Raw genomic sequence first — 21,348 nt, 5'->3', positions numbered from 1 at the left:
CACCATGTACAAAGACCCGGAAAATGGGGGAAAGGGTGTACCGAACGCCACCCTCGCCCTGACGGCTACCTTTGTGTGCGGCTGCATCAAGCTGTGCGTAGATCCTCAGTACGCAAACACCAAGTGTCACTACTTACTGAGGTTCTACCTGTCCCCGGTGTTGCGAAGGATGGGCCTGGCCTCGTTGCCACGGAACGCTCCGAGTAGTTGGACCGTTCCGTACCACCTGTCCTTCGTGGAGAAATTTTTGAAAGGAAACACCTTTGACCACAAGGCCACCAGGCAGTGGTCAGCACGTAGTATCCTCGGGACCCTTCGGGAAAAGGAGAGAGTGGATCCCGTTGTGTGGTCCCCCACGCAGACTGCCAAAGTCGTTTGGCAGAATGCCTCATCGCCAGAACTTTCAAACAAGCACAAGGACATTGCTTGGCTGGCGGTGAGAGGGGCTCTGCCAGTGAGATCCTTTATGCATGCCCGGAATCTCTGTGCCACCGCACGCTGCCCTCGAGGTGGCTGCTGGGGGGACGAGACTGTCGACCACCTCCTTCTGGATTGTGCCTATGCGCAGGAGGTCTGGAGGGGGATGCAGTGGTATTTGTCGACGTTCGTCCCGAGCAGCTCCGTGACGTGGGACTCCATGCTCTACGGGCTGTTTCCCGGGACGCACACTGAGACCAACATCAACTGCGCCTGGAGGACCATCAATGCGGTGAAAGACGCTCTTTGGTCTGCCCACAACTTGCTGGTCTGCCACCTGAAAGAACTGACCCCGACCGAGTGTTGCAGACTGGCGCACTCCAAGGTCCAGGACTACATGCTGAGGGACGCGCTTTAGCTTGGGGCAGCCGCCGCCAAGGCGCGGTGGGGAAAGACCACGATATGAAACCCCTCGTCCAGAATAGAAAAAAGGGCCCTATCTGGTAATTGGGCCCAGCTGGCGCCTTCCCCAACTGGTCTGGGGGCCAACGGGGACTGTGCGGGGTGACGACTGCCGGTGTGTTTTCTTTGCTTTGTTTTTTTCTTCCTTTTTTTTCCTATAGTTGGTGTATGTACCCCCTGGGTAACCCAGAGTGGCTTGCATGACTGGGTAGGTGTGTAAATACGTTATATTTTTTGTACATCTTACGAATAACGTATATTTTTTCAAATTAAAAAAAAGTGACAAAACGTCTGAAAATGAACCTTTCAGCTCGGCGAGCAAACTCACATCCAGAACCTCAATCTGAGCTGCAAATCGTCTCAAAACTCGCTAAAAGAAAGCTCTCTTTGTATGTGACTGAGCTCAGCTGCATTTAGTGCTACAAGCCAAACAGGATCTGATTAATATAACAAAGTGTGAAGCTGGATGAACACAGCAGGCCAAGCAGCATCTCAGGAGCACAAAAGCTGACGTTTTGGGCTTAGACCCGTCATCAGAGAGGGGGATGGGGCGAGGGTTCTGAAATAAATAGGGAGGGAGGGGGAGGCGGACTGAAGATGGAGAGAAAAGAAGATAGGTGGAGAGGACAGTATAGGTGGGGAGGTAGGGAGGGGATAGATCAGTCCAGGGAAGACGGACAGGTCAAGGAGGCAGGATGAGGTTAGTAGGTAGGGAATGGAGGTGCAGCTTGAGGTGGGAGGAGGGGATAGGTGAGAGGAAGGTCAGGTTAGGGCGGCGGGGACGAGCTGGGCTGGTTTTGGGATGCAGTGGGGGGAGGGGACGAGCTGGGCTGGTTTTGGGATGCAGTGGGGGGAGGGGAGATTTTGAAGCTTGTGAAGTCCCCATTGATACCATTGGTCTGCAGGTTTCCCAAGTGGAATATGAGTTGCTGTTCCTGCAACCTTCGGGTGACATCATTGTGGCACTGCAGGAGGCCCATGATGGACATGTCATCTAAGGAATGGGAGGGGGAGTTAAAATGGTTCGCCCAAAACCAGCCCAGCTTGTCCCCTCCCCCCACTGCATCCCAAAACCAGCCCAGCTTGTCTCCACCTCCCTAACCTGTTCTTCTTCTCACCATCTCCTCCTTTTTGAGCTTTTGTGCTCCTGAGATGCTGCTTGGCCTGCTGTGTTCATCCAGCTCCACACTTTGTTATTTTGGATTCTCCAGCATCTGCAGTCCCCATTATCCCAGGATCTGATTATTATCAGTTTTCAGATGAGAGTTGGATACTTTAATGTAAAATAGTTGTTGACAATCGTACCAGCATTTGTTTTGCATTCTGGGAATGAATGGCAATTTCTACTCATTTTGTTTTGCTAGCTGTCAATAAAAGCTCATGTTTGGACTTATCCAATTTGCTTGCATGTATGTGATGCTTCCCTACTAAACAATGACGGTCATGAGCAATATGGTTTATGGCTGCTGTGCCATGATACTGTTGGTGAGGGGTAATACCATACCAAGTCTTGTCTGGGTACACAGTAACCTTTTGAAAATGGCACATGTCCAATGATACTGGTCTTTTGGCAGATCTCTGGTGAATGAGGAGTTATTCAGGAATAGGGACTGGTAGGATGGGGCTAGAATCAAGTGAGTAGAGTGCTCATTCCTCAGTTGCACCACCCTCTGTGTGAAACATTTGCCCCTCAGGTCTCTTTAAATCTCCCCACACACACACACACACAAACACACACAAACCTATGCCCTCTAGTTTTTGAATCCCCATCCTGGAGAAAAGATCTTGGCTATTCATCGTGCCTTTGCCTTCATGGTTTCCTTAAGGTCACCCCTCAGACTCCTACGCTCCAGGAAAAAGCTGCCTCCTCGTTTAACTCAAACCTTCAGCCTGTGTAGCAGTCTTGTAAATATTTTTTGCACCCTTTCCATAATGTCATTCCTAAAGCAGGCCAACTAGAGTTGTATGCGTGCTCCAGATGTGGTCTGCAAATGTCTTGTGCAGCTATAAGACAACTCCTGTACTCAGTGATCTGACCAATGAAGGCAAGCATGTCAAGTGCTTTCTTCACCACCCTGTCTACCTGTGATGCCACTTGCAAGGAACTATATAGCTGCACTCCTATGTCTGTCTGTTCGACAGTACTCCCCAGGGCCCTACCATGAACTATGTATTCGTTAAAAATTAATAAACTGCCCTGGTTAAAAAGGCGATAATAATTTTAAAAAGATTACTTCGACTTACTTGTGCCTGGTTGCTTTATGAAGAAGATTGGACAGGTTGATTTTGTATTCTGCTGCTTTAGATGAACAGAAAAATATGAAATAGGAGCAGAACTAAAGCACTCTGTGCATCGAGCCTGCTTCTCAATTCAATAAGTTCGTATTTGATGTGTTTGTGTTTCAAATTCCACATTTCCATCTATTCTGATATACTGATTCCCCTGCCTAACAAGAATTTGTCCACCTCTGTCTTAAAAATATTTAATGCCTTTGCTTCCATAGCCTTCTGAGGCAAAGTTCCACAGTTGCATAACCCTCTGAGAAATGAAACAATTTTCCTCATCTCTATGCTGAAATGGTGTCCCGTGCAGGAGCAGAGGCCCAAATTTGAGAAGTTTTGGTGAAACAGTGAGAAAATTGCAAGAGAGGAAAGAATTATTGTCGGAAATGGTAGATAAGAACAGCAAAGGACAAAGAGTGCAGACCTATGAACAAAATCAGCAGATAAGACTAAAGGTTTCTAAAATAATAGAAGGACAAAACTTAAGACACTGAATTTGAATGTTTGTATCATTTGAAACAAAACAGATGAACTAGTAGCACAGATTGAGATAAATATGATATAGCAGCCATAACTGAGATGTGGCTGCAGGGTGACCTAGATTGGGACCAGAATATAAGGGTATGTGACATTTAGCAAGGTAGAAGCTAAGCAAGGTTAGAAGAGTGGCTCTGTTAATTAAAGATGATATTAGCACAATTGAGAGAGGAATGAACTAAAATCAGGAAACCAGTATATAGCAGCAGTCTCGGTAGAGTTAGGGAATGAGATAAGGTAGAAATAAGGCAAGAGCCTCTTTTTGGAGTTGATTAAGGACAACCTAACAGTAACCACATGGTAGGACAGATAAATAATGGGCGTTTGTCAAAAGGGTATAGCAATTATCATGAGGGATATTAACCTACATATTGACTGGAAAAATGAAATGGGAAGAAGTAGTTTAAATGAAGGATTCATTGGATGTTTTCAGGACAGTTTCTTCAAACAGCACGTTATGGAACCGACCACAGAGCAGGTTATACTAATCCTGGTTTTGATCAATGAGATGGAATTGATTATTGAATTTATCGTAAAAGCACCCCTGAGTAGCAGCGACCAAATATATTTGAATTTTATATTAAGTTTAAGTGTGGGTCCAAGATTAGTATTTTGAAGCTGAGGGCAAAACATTGTATGACTTCAAGAAGGAGTTTGATATAGCATTTAGGTCTAAATAGATCAAAGGATAGCAGGGAACAATTGGAACAAGTTATTAAGCTAAATTATCAGCCAAGATCAGATTGAATGGCAAACTTGGCTCGAAGACCTCCTCCTGCTTCAGTTTTGTGTATTTCTATTTTCTATGTCCAATATACTCACCAGCACCATCCCTGGTTACATCCTGCTTGATCAACAAGTAGAACACACCAGAGCAGGTGGCACAGAAAGGTGGCATGGTGGCTCAGTGGTTAGCACTGCAGCCTCACAGTGCCAGGGACCTGGGTTCGATTCCAGCCTCGGGTAACTGTCTGTGCAGAGTTTGCGCATTCTCCCCGTGTCTGCGTGGATTTCCTCCGGGTGCTCCGGTTTCCTCTCACAGTCCAAAGATTTGCAGGCAAGGTGGATCGGCCATGCTGAATTGCCCATAGTGTTCAGGAATGTGTAGATTAGGAGGGTTTATAGGGGGATGGGTCTGGGTGGGATGTTCCAAAGGGGTGGTGTGGGCTTGTTGGGCCGAAGGGCCTGTTTCCACACTGTAGGGAATCTAATCTAGACTCAGTTGCCCTGGGAGTCCTCAACGTTGACTGTGGACTCCATTAAATCTATGGCATGAGGTCAAACAAGGAAACCTCCAATTGATTTGTGGCTTAGTCACACTACAGACTGAGCTGTTTCAGTACTAAAGGATGTACCAATTAGACTGGGTCTGCAGTTGTGAGGGAATGACCAAGAGGAAAGATCTATTTGACTTCAACATCTCCAATCTATCTCTCGAAGATATATTCATCTATGAAAGTATTGGTACTACGAAATCCTCATAGATATGTAATCCCATCTTCACGTTGAGTATATGTTCCCAGATTGCCCAGATATGTCCTGTGTATAGCATTACCATCATGCTAAATGGAACAGACTTTGAACAGATCTATTGAATTTAATCAATTATTGTCACATGTATTCAATGTAAAAATATAGTGAATTGTGCATACCTTCACCACATATACATGGCACCATTCACATTAACTTAGAATAAGGGAAGAAAAATAATTGAAGGGAGTCAAACTTGCTTTTCCACTGCCACAGCCCCACTCAGGGCTTTCTAGCTGTCTCTATGCCTCCACCACTTGGGTTTTCCAGTCCTCATCCTGCCTCCACCCACTGTCCTGGTCTTGCTGCCTCTTTGGCTTGCTCTGACCGCTGCTGCCAGCCCACTCTTGATCTGCTGCCATGGCTCTGGCCCACACTTAATCTGCTGTCACTGTAGGACATAACCTGCACGTTCAGCTCCCACCACATGGTTCACGGTCGCGACCCAGCTCTTTTGTGTACTTAGGTAGGTAGTTAAAAGGGGTGGGGAATAGAAATATTTCAGAAGTACAGAGAAGAAGGGAGGGAAAAAAAGGAAAGACAAAGAAGAAAAGAGCAAAAGAACAGAATGGAGCTCTGAATGGAATACCACCATGTAGCACAGCAAAATCATGCCTGCATGAGGTGCTGTGGGCCATCAGCAGCAATGGCAGCACAAGCAGACTCAACCACAAATTGCAACCTCATCGTCCAGTATATACCCAACTGTACCATTATCGTTAAGCTGGGAGATCAATCTTGATTAAATGCAAAGTGTATTTTTCTGTGAAAAATGATGGGAAGCCAAGAACAGCATCGGCACACCTAAAACGAAGTCTTCTGCTAGTCCACAGGACCATGACCATTTCCATACTAAACAGAGGACACAGCATGCAACAGACAGGTCTAAGTGATTCCACAACCACCTGATCAGATCCAAGCTCTGCAACCCTACCACAGCTAGTCATGAAGTGGAGGGTAGACAATGATACCTCTTCTCAGTGATGGGATAGCCCAGCATGTCAGCGCAAAAGAAAGGGTTGAAGTATTTGCATCCATCTTCAGCCATAAGTGCTGAGTGGATGATGCATGTTGGCCACTTCCTGAGATCTTGAGCATCAATTATGCCAGATGTCAATCAATGTGATTCACTCCATTTGACATCAAGAAACAACTGAAGACATTGGAAAATACAAAGGCTCTGGGCAATGGCAATATTCTGCCAATTCTGTGGTCCAGAAATTAAGCTGTTTCAGTCAGCTACAGCATTGACATCTGCCCAACAATGTGGAAGATTGCCCAAATATGTCCTGTGCATAAAGTGCGCAAACATTTCAAGCCTGAATTATCATGTTGACAGTCCCGGCTGAATCAAGGGCAAAGTAGTTGAAGAGATTGTTGTTAGTGACATCAAGTAGCACTTGCAAAGACATAGCCAACACACTGATGCTCACTTTGGGTTCCCCAGGGTCATTTAGATCCTCCTGATTACAGCTTGGTCTAACTGTGGACAAAAAATGCAGAACTGTGGAGGTGAGATGAGAGCGACTGCCCTTGGCATCATGTCAAGGCAATTTTTCGCTGAGTATGGCATAAAACAGCCTTAGAAAACTGGAGGACATCTCTGCAAGAGTTTGTCCAATTAGTATCCTGGGCCCTACCATCTTCAGTTGTTGCATTAATGATCTTCCCTCCTGAATAACGTCAGAAGTAGGGAAGTTTGCTGATGGTTGCACTATGTTCAGCATCATTTACAATACCTGAGATACTTAAATCATCCATGCCCAAATGCAGCAAGACCTGGATAATTTCCAAGCTTGAGGTTATATCTGGAAAGTAACATTTGCACATCACAAATGCGAGGAATGACCATTTCCAACAAGAGAAAATATAACTATCAGCCCTAGTCTTCATTGGCATTACCATCTGTAAATCCTCCACCATCAACATCCTGGGGGTCACCATTGACCAGGAGTAGAACTGAACCAGCCATATAAATACTGTGGCTAGAGAAACAGGCCAGAGGCTGGGCATTCTGCAGTAAGTAACTTACCTCCTGTATCCCCAGTGCATGTCCAGTATTTCAACGCGCAAGTTAGTAGTGTGCTCGAATACTCTAAGCTTGCCTGAATGATTCGAAGTTTCGAAAAGGTGGTCGAAAAAGCACCCTGCTTGATTTGCACCCCATCTACCACTTTCAACAACCACTCCTTTCAGTATTGATACAATTGACATCAGTGTGTACCAACTGCAAAGTCTACTGCAGTAATTCATGAAGGTTCCTTCAACAGCACTTTCCAGACTTATACTTCTAGATAATAGAGATTACAAAGGCAGCAGAACACCTCCACCTACAATTTCCACTGCAAGGAAGTCCTGCCAAATGATTGGGCAGAAACCATTTAGAAATTACTGGCATATGATTTTACGCACTTGAAAAGCATTTCATGAAGTTGGCCACACAAAAACTAGGTAAACCATTCTATGATAATAAAATGTGAGGCTGGATGAACACAGCGGGCCAAGCAGCATCTCAGGAGCACAAAAGCTGACGTTTCGGGCCTAGACCCTTCATCAGAGAGGGGTTTGGGGTGAGGGTTCTGGAATAAATAGGGAGAGAGGGGGAGGCAGACCGAAGATGGAGAGAAAAGAAGACAGGTGGAGAGAGTATAGGTGGGAAAGTAGGGAGGGGATAGGTCAGTCCAGGGAAGACGGACAGGTCAAGGAGGTGGGATGAGGTTAGTAGATAGGAGATGGGGGTGCGGCTTGGGGTGGGAGGAAGGGATGGGTGAGAGGAAGAACAGGTTAGGGAGGCAGAGACAGGTTGGACTGGTTTTGGGATGCAGTGGGTGGAGGGGACGAACTGGGCTGGTTTAGGGATGCGGTGGGGGAAGGGGAGATTTTGAAGCTGGTGAAGTCCACATTGATACCATTAGGCTGCAGGGTTCCCAAGTGGAATATGAGTTGCTGTTCCTGCAACCTTCGGTGGCATCATTGTGGCACTGCAGGAGGCACATGATGGACATGTCATCTAAAGAATGGGAGGGGGAGTGGAAATGGTTTGCGACTGGGAGGTGCAGTTGTTTGTTGCGAACCGAGCGGAGGTGTTCTGCAAAGCGGCCCCCAAGTCTCCGCTCGGTTTCCGCAATGTAGAGGAAGCCACACCGGGTACAGTGGATGCAGTATACCACATTGGCAGATGTGCAGGTGAACCTCTGCTTAATGTGGAATGTCATCTTGGGGCCTGGGATAGGGGTGAGGGAGGAGGTGTGGGGGCAAGTGTAGCATTTCCTGCGGTTGCAGGGGAAGGTGCTGGGTGTGGTGGGGTTGGAGGGCAGTGTGGAGCGAACAAGGGAGTCATGGAGAGAGTGGTCCTTCCGGAAAGCAGACAAGGGTGGGGATGGAAAAATGTCTTGGGTGGTGGGGTTGGATTGTAGATGGCGGAAGTGCCGGAGGATGATGCGTTGTATCTGGGGGTTGGTGGGGTGGTGTGTGAGAATGAGGGGGATCCTCTTTGGGCGGTTGTGGCGGGGGCGGGGTGTGAGGGATGTGTTGCGGGAAATACAGGAGACGCGGTCAAGGGCGTTCTTGATCACTGTGGGGGGAAAGTTGCGGTCCTTGAAGAACTTGGACATCTGGGATGTGTGGGAGTGGAATGTCTTATCGTGGGAGCAGATGCGGCGGATGCGGAGGAATTGGGAATAGGGGATGGAATTTTTGCAGGAGGGTGGGTGGGAGGAGGTGTATTCTAGGTAGCTGTGGGAGTCGGTGGGCTTGAAATGGACATCAGTTACAAGCTGGTTGCCTGAGATGGAGACTGAGAGATCCAGGAAGGTGAGGGATGTGCTGGAGATGGCCCAGGTGAACTGAAGGTTGGGGTGGAAGGTGTTGGTGAAGTGGATGAACTGTTTGAGTTCCTCTGGGGAGCAAGAGGTGGCACCGATACAGTCATCAATGTACCGGAGGAAGAGGTGGGGTTTGGGGCCTGTGTAGGTGCGGAAGAGGGACTGTTCCACGTAACCTACAAAGAGGCAGGCATAGCTGGGGCCCATGCGGGTACCCATGGCCACCCCCTTAGTCTGTAGGAAGTGGGAGGAGTCAAAAGAGAAGTTGTTGAGGGTGAGGACGAGTTCGGCTAGGCGGATGAGGGTGTCGGTGGAGGGGGACTGGTCGGGCCTGCGGGACAGGAAGAAGCGGAGGGCCTTGAGGCCATCTGCATGCGGAATGCAGGTGTATAGGGACTGGACGTCCATGGTGAAGATGAGGTGTTGGTGGCCAGGGAATTGGAAGTCCTGGAGGAGGTGGAGGGCGTGGGTGGTGTCCCTTCTATGCATGTTATCAATTTGAAAACTCCCAGAGCAGGCACGACATACGTTTCATATCCTTTCAGAATGTCACAGAAAAGAGCATTAACTTTATACTTTAAAGAACATATTCCCTATTATTAAACCTTCTGCTTTTCTTTGATAAACCACTAAGTTGATGTTAAAACAAAAAACAGAAATTGCTGGAGAAATTCAGCAGGTCCATCAGCATCTGTGGAGAGATGGATCCAATGAGTACTGCTGCTAATGCCTGCTGAATTCTCATCAATTTTTGAGATTTGAATGTATATTAATTAGAAACTGGGCTGTGATTGCATGCATTCAGTATCACTTCACACCATTACAGGTAGCAGATGGAAGAAATTTTAAACTTACAAATGTGATATTTATTCATATCCAGTTTTCTGGAGGTGAAATCTTGATGTTTTGAACTACTGAGTCACCAATTCTCTCAACTTCTTCCTCAGCAATAGTATTTTTAAAATATTGGTATGGCACATCAGTTTGTGCCTTTGCAATATCATTGATTTTGCTGTTTTTTATTTGCTACTAAGAATGTTCATAGAATAATATTTGTATGAAATACTTTCACTTGGCCTGAGGAAATGTGCTAACTAACTTTGCAATATTTCATTATAAACCTGACATGATCACTTTCTACAAGATTAAAAGGACATCATTAAGACCATAACGTTTTAACATGTTGTCATAGCAGATGTCAACAAATCAGGTGTGGGCTATTAATAACAACATTTATTTAATGTATAACCTCCTTTTCATCATCTGCTGTCAGAGCTACTTCTCAGTGCCAGGGACTGAGGTTCATTTCCAGCCTTGGGTGACTGTCTGGGTTTCCACCAGGTGCTCCAGTTTCCTCCCACACCCCACATTGTGCAAGGTAGATGGATTGGCCATGCTAAAAAGAACTTTGTAATCATAAGATTACAGGATGCACTGCAGCAATTCTCCAAGGCTTCTTCACAAATTTAGAATATTTACAACTTACATGTATATATTCACCTCATGAGATGTCCCATATATATTTACAAGAATTCTATCTGCAAACCCAGGCTTTCATTACTGGAGTAAGTAAAAACATTGGGTTCCAATCTCTGAATTTAGAGGATTGAAGGATGATTTGATTGCAGTTTTTAAGGTATGAAGGGGAACAAATCAGATATATAGAGAAATTATTTCAGTTGGTTAGGAAGAAGTCTTTGATACAGACCTTTCAGGAATCTGTGTGGGACTTTGCATACTTCTGTATGCAAGGTGTGCTGGAAATCTGGAATTGTCTTCTACAATTGTCAGTTTATGTTACTTCTTATTTTAATTTGAAATTTGGGATTGTTAGGAGTTAACATAAGGTGTAAATGATACAGAATAATATGGAGTTAGATTTAGATTCCATGATTTCAATAATTAGTGTAATAGATTTAAGGGAATAAATAAAGTGCTCCTTTCCGATGTTTCTATGATCTAGAAGGACAAGGAAAGCAGATGAATGGGATCACCCTTGTTTTCAAATTTCTGCCCAGTCACACACCATACTAACTTGAAAAGAAGTTGCTGATTCTTCATTGTCGCTAAATAAAACTCCTCAGACTTCCTCCTTAACAACGCTGTATCCTCACTACACAATCTGAAATGGTTAAATATGGTCACTCACCTTCTCAACGATAGTTAGGGATGAACAATAAATGTTGGCCTTGGGCAATAATGTCCACATCCAATAAATGAACAAAAACATGTTAATTGTTGATGGCTGCAGAGTGGTTTTGGTAACTCAATTGCACAAATAGTGCCATATAACTGCAGCCTAATTTATTTGATTTTGAAATTTTATTCAGATGAGCGACCACCTCATTGAGATTGACAGCACTTTAGTTTCAGTTAGTTAAAATATAGCTGCAATCTGCAAGAGGCAAGTATCTTTTATGATATTTTGTTCTGGAATTCCTGCAGTTCTCTGTAAATCGCAGTGAATGATTGGCAGAGTTCTATAAGTGATTTACATGTTGATGAAAATTCTCATTACTGCTTGTATCATTCACTAAACAGGAAATGATAGGTGTGTACCTGCTGATAAACTCCAGTAAGTGCCAATAACTTTAGCCGGATTTTCTAACTTTTTCATGTAGGGGCTCCATGCACATAAATGACATAGTCCTGAGAGTTCATGTTCTAACTTCCAATAACAGTACCAACTAAACAGTCCTGTAATTATACAAATATTGTTGATGGAAATAATGTGCTGGTGAATCAGAATATACAGATTTCCCAACAATCTGAAATGTAATATTGTAGATCTCAGTTTGAAAACCTTATACTTAGTCCAGCAGTTGTCATTTTGCAACAATGTTTTATTATTTAATATTGACATGTCTAGAATTTCCTGCATTTAGATATACTTTTGCTGCAAGTTTTCCAAACATTATTTTGCACTGGGCATGAAACCATTAACGTTAACATTATAGTTGAATACCAGTCGATTTAAAGCTTGAAAGGATTGGAATTTTGATTTTTGCTCACTCAAATTTCTTGAGCTAAAAACAATTCTGGAACAGTAAGTGTATTGAAGAATATATGCCACCACACTTTGTTTTAAAAATGGATTGAAATGGTTAATTTATAAACAGAAATTTCCACAGTTCCATGCATTGCCTTAGAAATGTGCAAAGTTGATTAAGGCAATTATTTTCCCTTTAACTTTTTTTACAACCATGCGAGTTAGGGAACTTCTTAAAGTATGCAGTCAATTAAAGTCTGTCCTTAAAACAACATTCTATCTTTCAATACCAATGTATGCTTCCACAATGTCTGTATGTTTTACCAGATTGTGGAGTTGAGTGCACAGCAGTAAGTAATTGTCAAATAGAAGTATTGAAAATAGTGGCAGGATTAGGTCATTTGGACATTCAAGGCTGCACTCCCATACAGTATGATCATGGCTAATTATCTAACACAATACCCTGTTCCCAATTTCTTTCCCTACCCTTTGATCTTTTTAGCCCTAATAATTATATCTAATGTGATCTTGAAAACATTCAGTTTTGGCCTCAACCGCTTCTTGTGACAAACAATTCCACAGGCTCACAACTCTCTGGGTGGAAAAAAAAATTCCTCATCTCGGTTCTAAATGGCTTACCCGAAATTCTTGTACTGTGATTCCTGTTTCTGAACATGCTTGTTAGTGGGAACACCCTACCTATGTTAGTCCTAGCTAGTGCTGTTTTAATTTTATAGGTTTCTATGAGATCCCCACGTATCCTTCAAAACTCCAGAGAATATAATCCTAATCAATACTGTTTTTCTTCATAGTCTTGCCATCTCAGGAATCAATGTTGTGAAATTTCATTGCACCCCCTCCACAACCAGAATATACTTACTCCGATCAGGAGACCTAACCTATGCACAACACTCCAAGTATGGTCTCACCAAAGCCCTCTTTAACTGCAGCTAGACATTCCTACTCCTGTACTAAAATTCTGTCTCTGTGAAGGCCAACATACCATAGTCTTCTTCACCATCTATTAACTTGCATATAAACTTTTAATGACTGCTGTAGAAGGACACACAGGTCTCATTTCACCTCCCTGTTCTGGAATTTATCACTATTAGGATGATAATCTATATTCCTCTTCTTCTTGTCAAAGCAGATAACCTCATTTGCCTGCATTGTACTTCATCTGCTATGCTCAACTTGTTCAAAACACATGGTGGTGTCTCCGCATCCTTCTCATACCTTAATGTCCCAACCAGCTTTGTGTTGTCAGCAAATTTGGAGAGATTACATTTAGTCCTCTCGTCTAAATCTTTAAACTATACTGTGCGCAGCTGGGATTACTAATCCCTGCAGTGCCCCCCCTGCCCCAGTAAACTGCTTGCCATTCAGAAAAAGACTTGTTTACTCCTACTACCAACCAGTTCTGTATCTATGCCAGTATACTATTTCCAGTCCTATGCACTTTTAGTTTGATGTTCTAGTTTCTTAAGGGGGACCTCATCGAAAGCCTTCTGAAAGTCCAAGTAAACCACGTTGGCTCCCGTCATCACCGCTACTAGTTAAATCCTCCAAAAATTCAAGTAAATTTGCCACTTGTGCTTTCCCTACATAAATCCATGCTGACTCTGTCTGAAGAAGGATCACTGGACCTGAAACATTAATGCTGATTTCTCTCCACAGATGCTGCCAGACCTGCTGAGCTTTGTCAGCAATTTCTGTTTTTGATTCAGACTATTTCCGATCCCGTCCCTGTTTTACAAGTGCTCTGTTATTATTTTTTATATAATGGTCTCCAGCAGTTTTTCCACTACTGATGTCAGGTTAAACATTGTCTGTCTACCTCCTTTTTAAGCTCTGGTGTTAATTTAGCTCCCATTAAATCCATAGGAACTGTTCCAGATAAAATGTATCTATTACTTCTGAGGCCACTTCCTTATATAGCCTGGGATGTAGATTATTGGGCCCTCAGGATTTATTGACCCTTTTGTCCCATCAATTTCCCTGACACCATTTCACTATTAATACTGATATCCTGCTGTTCCTCTCTCTCACTAACACTGTTTCCTTCATTATTTTTGGGATATTATTTAAGTCCTCCTTTGTGAAGACAGAATCAAAGAATGCATTTAATTCAGAGATAACAAGGTGTAGAGCAGGATGAACGCAGCAGACCAAGCAGCATCAAAAGAGCAGGAAAGCTGACGTTTTGGGTCTAGACCCTTCTTCAGAAATAGGCCCGAAATGTCAGCTTTTCTGCTCCTCTGATGCTGCTTGGCCTGCTGTGTTCATGCAGCTCTACACCTTGTTATGTCAGATTCTCCAGCATTGGCAGTTCCTACTATCTCCTATGCATTTAATTCATCTGCCATCTCTTTCCTTCCTATTATAATTTCACCTTTGTATGATTGTAGGGGACCTGGATTTTTATTCACTGATCTTCATTTCACATACCTATAGAAGCTTTTACAATCTGATTGATTGATTGCATGTCCCCTGGAAGCTTACCCCATAACTTTATATTCCTTCTCTTAATTAATCCCTTTGTTGTTGTTTGCTGAAGTCTAAACTGCTCCCAGTCCTCATGTCTGCCAGATTCTTCTGGCCAAATTGTGAGCCTCTTCCTTGGATCTAATTCTGTCCCTAATTTCCTTTTATCAGCCATGGTCACGTCACTTTTCCTGTTTTACTTCTGTGCCAGACAGAAATTAATAATCTTAATAATGTTATAGATCATCCATGTGCTGTTTAAATGTTTGCCAGCACCTATCTACTTATGCCCCTTTAAGTAACCTCCACCAATTTATCATTGGCAGCTTGAGCCTTGAAACTGCCATTGTGGTTTCCTTTATTTAGATTTAGGGACCTCAGTCTCAGAGTAATGACAGCATCTTCATCTTAATGAAGGATTCTACCGTATTATGGTTGCTTTTCCCCAAGGGGCTTTGCAGAGGTAGTTTCCCTATTATGCTTTTCTGATTACACAATACTCTGTCTAGGATAGCCTGTTCTCTCTTTGGCTCCTCAATGCATCGTTCTAGAAAACTACACTGTACACATTTGAGGAATTTTTCCTGTTTATATTGTTACTGGTTTGTTTGCCCAATCCCAAATCCAATGCGTGGATTAAAGTCACACATAATTACACCTTTTTCTTTATTAGTTGTGCCCATAATTTCCTGTTTTCTGCATTCCTTAACATTCCTCTTACAATTTGATCTACATACAATCCCCACTATCAATCTTGGCCACACAGTGGTCCTAAGCTCTACTCTCACAGATTCCACTTCAACAGAGGTGGTATTCTTCATAATTATTGTCTTAAAGCCCCTGAACCAGAAATACTACTCCACCTCATTTTACTTTCTATCTGGCTCCCCTAAGAACTGAATACCCTTGTATATTTAGTTCCTATCCCTGATCACTCTGCAGCCACATTTCCATAATCCCAACTATATTGTACCTGATTATATCTATTTGCATGACTGACTCATCCACTTTAATGAAATCAAGTGGTTGCAGTGTTATAACAGCTGAAATTTGCAAACTTGTGGTTAGCCACAGTGTTAGTCTAGCAGTGTCAGGATTGGTTCTTTCAACTTGAAGCCATTAATTCTGGAGGTAATTAGGAAGTTGTGTGATGGCCTTTAAATAGTTTGGAATCAATTAAGCTGAAACTGAACTTCCTGTCTGTCAGGTGGTCCTTCAGTATGTGAGCTGCAGTCACTTGGACCTCTGGGGAAGGGAGGAAACATGATCCATTCCAGCAACCACATGAATAGGGGCAAGAACAGTGATAGAACAGAAATATTTGGAATAACAGTTACAAAAGACTGAGAGCTACAGCAATACCCACAGAATAGGGTCTGTTGGCTAATGATGAGCTTGGCCAATATTTCAAACTTCAGAAGGCTCAAGCTTTTTGTGACAGTAATGACAAATGTATGCAGCCTAGTAGCAGACTTCTACCCAAGCAAAGCAGCTGTAATGCAGTTAACGAGGTGGGATTTATTTTCCTCCAGTTCCTTCTCGGCAAGATTTTTACACAAATCTGCTGCCCACAATTGAATCACCGAGGTCAGAGATACCTTGTTTACTAAGCCCACCAGTTATATACACTTTTCATAGATGGGGTGACTCAAGCCCAGAATATTATCAGCTTTACATTAGTGGCAGGATTTCCACTAGCTAATGGATGATTGATTAATTGTAAATATGTTTAGACAACTTGAATAGGCATTTATGATACAACACATATCAGGAACAGGTGGGATTTGAATTTGGATCTTATCATCCAGAGGTTCAGCCAATACCATGTTCCACACACACCATAACAACAACACCTAGTTGTGGGGCATGAACCCAGGAACTTGTGGCTAAGACACATGCTCTCCTGACTGAACCAGTCAGGTTAAAGCTACTACATCTCATATTCTCAGGTGGCCTTCAGTTCAAGTGCAAACTGAGTCTGCTCTGCTTCCAAGACCAACTGTTTTCAGACTAGTAGAGATGTAGTCAAAGGTTTTCATTAATGGTTATTTTTAACTGACCTGTTCTGATGGGTTATGGCATATCTCTGTAGTGAGTGGGTCTTGAACCTGGGCCTTCCAGTTCACTTATAGAGACAATACACTTAACAGCATTGAGAAGAGCCCTCAATTGATTAATTGTATGTACATAGCAATCAAGGTGTTATCAGATAATTAATCTTCACTGATCTAAAGGGGATTCACTCCCTTAATGTGCAGCTAGTCTGTGATCATCACAAGATCATTTTGCCAATGGTTTCCCAAACTGTGCATCATGATGCACCCCCACCTTCCCATCACCCCATTGACGTCAGGGCTCCAAGGCAGCTATGAAGTACAGATTTGTTTGACAGTCTTGATATCAACTGAGAAAGCACATTTTGTCTGAGATTTGACCCAAACTGCTGTGTTCTGAAGCCCAACTGCTGACACCAACAGACCCTGAAAAACAGCAAATGCCTCAGTGTTTGGGTCCTTAATCCTACTATCTGAATGCCCAATCTGCTCAACAACTGCTTCCCCCCAGCCCTGTTTTTACCCTGAATTTACACTCTTGTACAAAGCATTAAAATGGTTTCACAACACAAAGAAAATTGGAAAGTAATGCATGATCATTGACAACAGAAAGAAAGGAGAACATACCCCCATCTACATCAATGGAACTGAGGTTGAGAGGGTGAAGAACATCCTTGGAGTGATGATAACCAATGATCCATTCTGGATTTCGCACATGAATGTGACAGCCAAGAAGGCACAACAATGCCTCTTCTTCATCAAGTGGCTCAGGAAACTTGGCATGTCCATAAAGTCCCTCACCAACTTCTACAGATGTAATACTGGAAGCATACTGTCCGGGTGCATAATGGCCTGATATGGCAACTGCTCTGTCCAGGACTGTAAGAAACTACAGAAGGTGGTGTGCACAGCCCAAGCTATCACGGAAGCCAACCTTCCACCCATAACCTCTATTTATCATGGTTTGCTGCTACAGAAAGGTGGCCAAAATCATCAAAGACCCATTGCAACCTGGTAAGACCCCCTACAACCTCTTCCTTCAGGCGGAAGATACAGAAGCCTGAATATACACACAGCAGGTATCTTTCCAGGCATTATCAGATTGTTACATGGGCTGTAGCCTCAAATAATGTAATCTGCAGTGTAACCTATGTGTCTGTAAGTCTTTTTGATCTGTACATCCTTTGCTTGATGTGATCTGCCTCTACCGGTCATAACAAAGCTTTATGCTATATTTTGGGACACATGACAATAAATCAATTGATCAATCAGTTATGCATATCTATATCTGTGGCCAGCAGAACTGGGCTCCATATTCTAGTTGTGGCCTAATCAGAGCATTACACAGGCTCAGCATAACTTGCCTGTTTTGTCACTAAATACTGCTGTTATGAATTTCAAGGTCATATACACTGTGCTAATCATTCTCTCTGTAAATCCTACATATAAAAATCCATACACATGCACTTTAGCTCCATCTCTGTACACTCTAAAACTATGCCATTATATCTATATTGCCTCTTCTTGTGCCTTCCTGCAAAATACATCATGTTACACTTCTCCGTATTAAATTTGTCTAAATGGCCTGCTAATTTTGATAGTTCATCTGTGTCTTGGAACTTTACTTTGGAACGGTTGTCCTAGCATTTGTGTCCACCATTTTCCAGCCTGAAATATAAAAAATTACCATGTTTCATTGTTTTCTTCGCTCAAAACATGTTTTAAAAATCTAAGGTAATGCTGCCTCTTACATGGTATTTTGTCAAATGTTTTCATAGAGTCACTATAGACAGCATTCATTATGTTCCCATCATCAACGTTCTGTCACTTCATTATATCATTTAATTTGATGAGTCAAATACAGTCTGCCTTTTAAAAATTAGTGTTGGCTATCTTTAATTAGGTGATAAAATTGTGGCAGGGCAAAATAAATGCTGAAAGGCTGTTTCCCTGGTGGGAGAGTCGCGAACTTAAGCAAATTCTGTAGACAGTAGGATGATAATTTAACTGTAATGAAGAGAAATTTCTTCACTAATAGGGCAGCGAGTCTTTGGAATTTTCTACCTCAGAAAGCTGTACATTCAAGGATGAGGTCAGGAGATTTTTGAAGTATGTTGGGTGTTGGAAATTGGGTTGAAGATCATATTTGATCCTATTCAATAGCTCATGATGCTGTATAGTATGTCCCTGCTGCTAGTTCTCATGGTCATGCTGTTCTTATCAAAATATCATACAATGTAAACCATATCTCTTGTAATTCGTTCATCTATTTGATCTCTGAATAGATTTGTATTGAACTAAACTATGTGTTATATCTTAATATATTTTTTAACAGGAATTTGCTGCACTGACAAAAGAATTAAATACTTGTAGAGAACAACTGCTGGAAAAAGAAGAGGAAATTTCTGAACTTAAGGCTGAGAGGAACAATACACGAGTAAGTTATCAAAATACGTGGCCTGGAAATTGCTGTTGCTGTATATTTAGGAATCGGGTAATCAATAGTTTCAGGAGAATCTATTCACAGATGTTTACATTTTATAGTTTGTGGCAAAAATTTCCTCCAGTATGCCAGTGCATTAATGAATAAAAAAGGAGTTCATTAAACTTGGTGTGATCTGCAATTAAGATCCAAGGAAAAACCACTTGGTTATAATATTATGTTTCAGAACTGGCTGGTAGAGAGGAAGAAATGCTGTTTTAGCAAGGCCTCAAGAACAGGAAGTATGAAGTTTAAAACCTTAAGGGCCACTTCTTCAGCCCTCTCCTTAGAATGAGGCAGCAACCATAGTAACATAGTTGAAACCAGCAACACAATTAAGCCTTGGATGTGGCTGAATTGTGTATATGGTCCCTTCAATGTGTAACTCACCAGGTTCCAGTTACATCCACCATAAGTTTGAAGCTGAACTTCTCTTAAACTTAACCACTAAGCCGCATGTACCAAAATGCTACAATTTTGTTTTCCATAGCTATTGTTGGAGATAGTACTTTACCTGGTGTAAGCCTTTGACGGTCTACTCTATTTAAATGCTTGTGGACTGAGCTTTCAAAAATCAAAAAAAAAATCTCAGTAAGGTGCAAAGGATGTTCTAAATAAACAGAGGGGTCTTGATTGAAAATATTTTACAGCCATTCCTATTACAACCTATTCCATACAATTCTGATATTTTTCTGTGATTTTGGTTGCATTCTGGAGCCTTTCTAAACCTTGCACTGTTTATGCACAGCCTGAAAGTACATAACAGTGTTACATGGCATTGTCCTAAACTTGTTGTAGACCCATGAACCTTATGATATCCACATGGGATAGTTCATTTTTATTAAGCGTCCATTACTGTGTTAATAGCGACATATTAGTGTGCATGAATTAGAAACAACAATGTTGATAATGTATCACTTGCTTGCCATATAAACCAACATCTGACCCCAAGAGTCAGCTTGGATGTTCCTTGCATCTTTAATGAATTGTCCAAACTCAGTAGCTGCTTTCCCTAAGTATACATCAAGTTCTGCATAAAGACGCAGACCATGTGTCACCAAGCATCCATGGTAGGAGAATTTACTAACTGCTTCCTACAACATGTTATTTGGAGTGATCAAGGGCAGCGCTGTGATGCTTAGCCCATAAATATGTTACTTTTTTGCTTATAGCAAGGAAAACAGGTTACAGACATAGATAATAAAATGTCTGAGGTTTTGTTATTGAATTTTCATGCAAATCATTATTTCATCAGCAGCAGCATGGAGGATCAAGGGGAGTTATATTTTTGTCCTCAGTCTGGACAGATGTAGTGCTTGACAGCTGGCTTAATATGCCAGTATACTCCTTCTTTATCTGCAGGAAAAGCTAAGATCAGGAACTTGAAAAAGAAAATACAAAAAGTGGGGCTAGAACAGAACCTTACTCCATTCTATTCCATTCTTCTTCTTCTGAAATTGCTAAAAGTGGTACTGTAAAACTGTACTGTACCATAAATGTTCTCAAGAAAGTTCGGAATCAGGTTAAGCAGCAGTGATAAATAGCACAGCTAATTTTGTCCAAGATCTTGGACAATTTTGCCTTGCTGATGGTATTGAATGTTTCAGTAAGACTAGGGAAAGTAAGGAAAAGAAGTCTGTACTCTTCTGTACACTTCTCTCATAGCTGGTTTGTGGAGACAACTCTGTCCACGATTTCAAGCAGAGGTGCTTTTGCTGGTGTACCTATTGGATGGAAGATGGTTATATTGCTAAGAATTATCTGTCGAGCGAGTTAACTAGATCCAGAAGATCATTAGGACATGGAAGTTTCACTTCAAGGATGCATGCAACAATGACACACATCCTCCGAACATCAATGTTCATATCTAGGGTAGCTCCAGCCAATGACAGATCTAAATGCTGACGTCATCCATGATTTGCTGTGTGCTACCATTACAATATAGTGACTTGACAACAGGTGTCAACATCAAAAACCATCATGCACATGTTGCCTGACAATTACCACATATGTAGCACTTGTGATAGAAGCCCCCTTTACTGAATTAGTATCTTCAACTCTCAGCAAACGAGCATCATATGTATCTATCTCATCTCCAGTGGATTTGCAACGTTTCCATGGTCTTATGCAGATGGAAGGATGCCACGATGATATTGATTTGCTACTAGTTGTCAGGTTTTGTTCTGAAAGCCATGTAGATTTTTAAAATCAAAATATGTTTTTGATTATCGTTGCCATCAGCACTATATGTATTATTCGTGAAAATGTATCCAGCTGTTAATCAGC

The 21,348-nt window shown here is 42.4% G+C and overlaps 1 protein-coding gene across 13 annotated transcripts in view; it reads left to right on the top strand.

Annotated features, from left to right (window-relative positions):
- ppfia2 (PTPRF interacting protein alpha 2) overlaps positions 1 to 21,348 on the top strand; it is a 418,215-nt gene that overhangs the window by 110,516 nt on the left and 286,351 nt on the right. For 12 of the 13 annotated variants that reach the window (XM_048548309.2, XM_048548305.2, XM_048548307.2 and 9 more), the window contains one exon: positions 18,916 to 19,017. The exons of the other annotated variant lie outside the window; for it this stretch is intronic. In XM_048548309.2, the coding sequence (XP_048404266.1) occupies positions 18,916 to 19,017 (102 nt within the window). The remainder of the gene's footprint in view (positions 1 to 18,915; positions 19,018 to 21,348) is intronic. 13 annotated transcript variants of the gene reach the window in all.

This window comes from Stegostoma tigrinum, chromosome 18 (assembly GCF_030684315.1).
Source record: "Stegostoma tigrinum isolate sSteTig4 chromosome 18, sSteTig4.hap1, whole genome shotgun sequence".
Classification (NCBI taxonomy): domain Eukaryota; kingdom Metazoa; phylum Chordata; class Chondrichthyes; order Orectolobiformes; family Stegostomatidae; genus Stegostoma; species Stegostoma tigrinum.
This window is presented reverse-complemented; position numbering and strand designations above follow the sequence as displayed.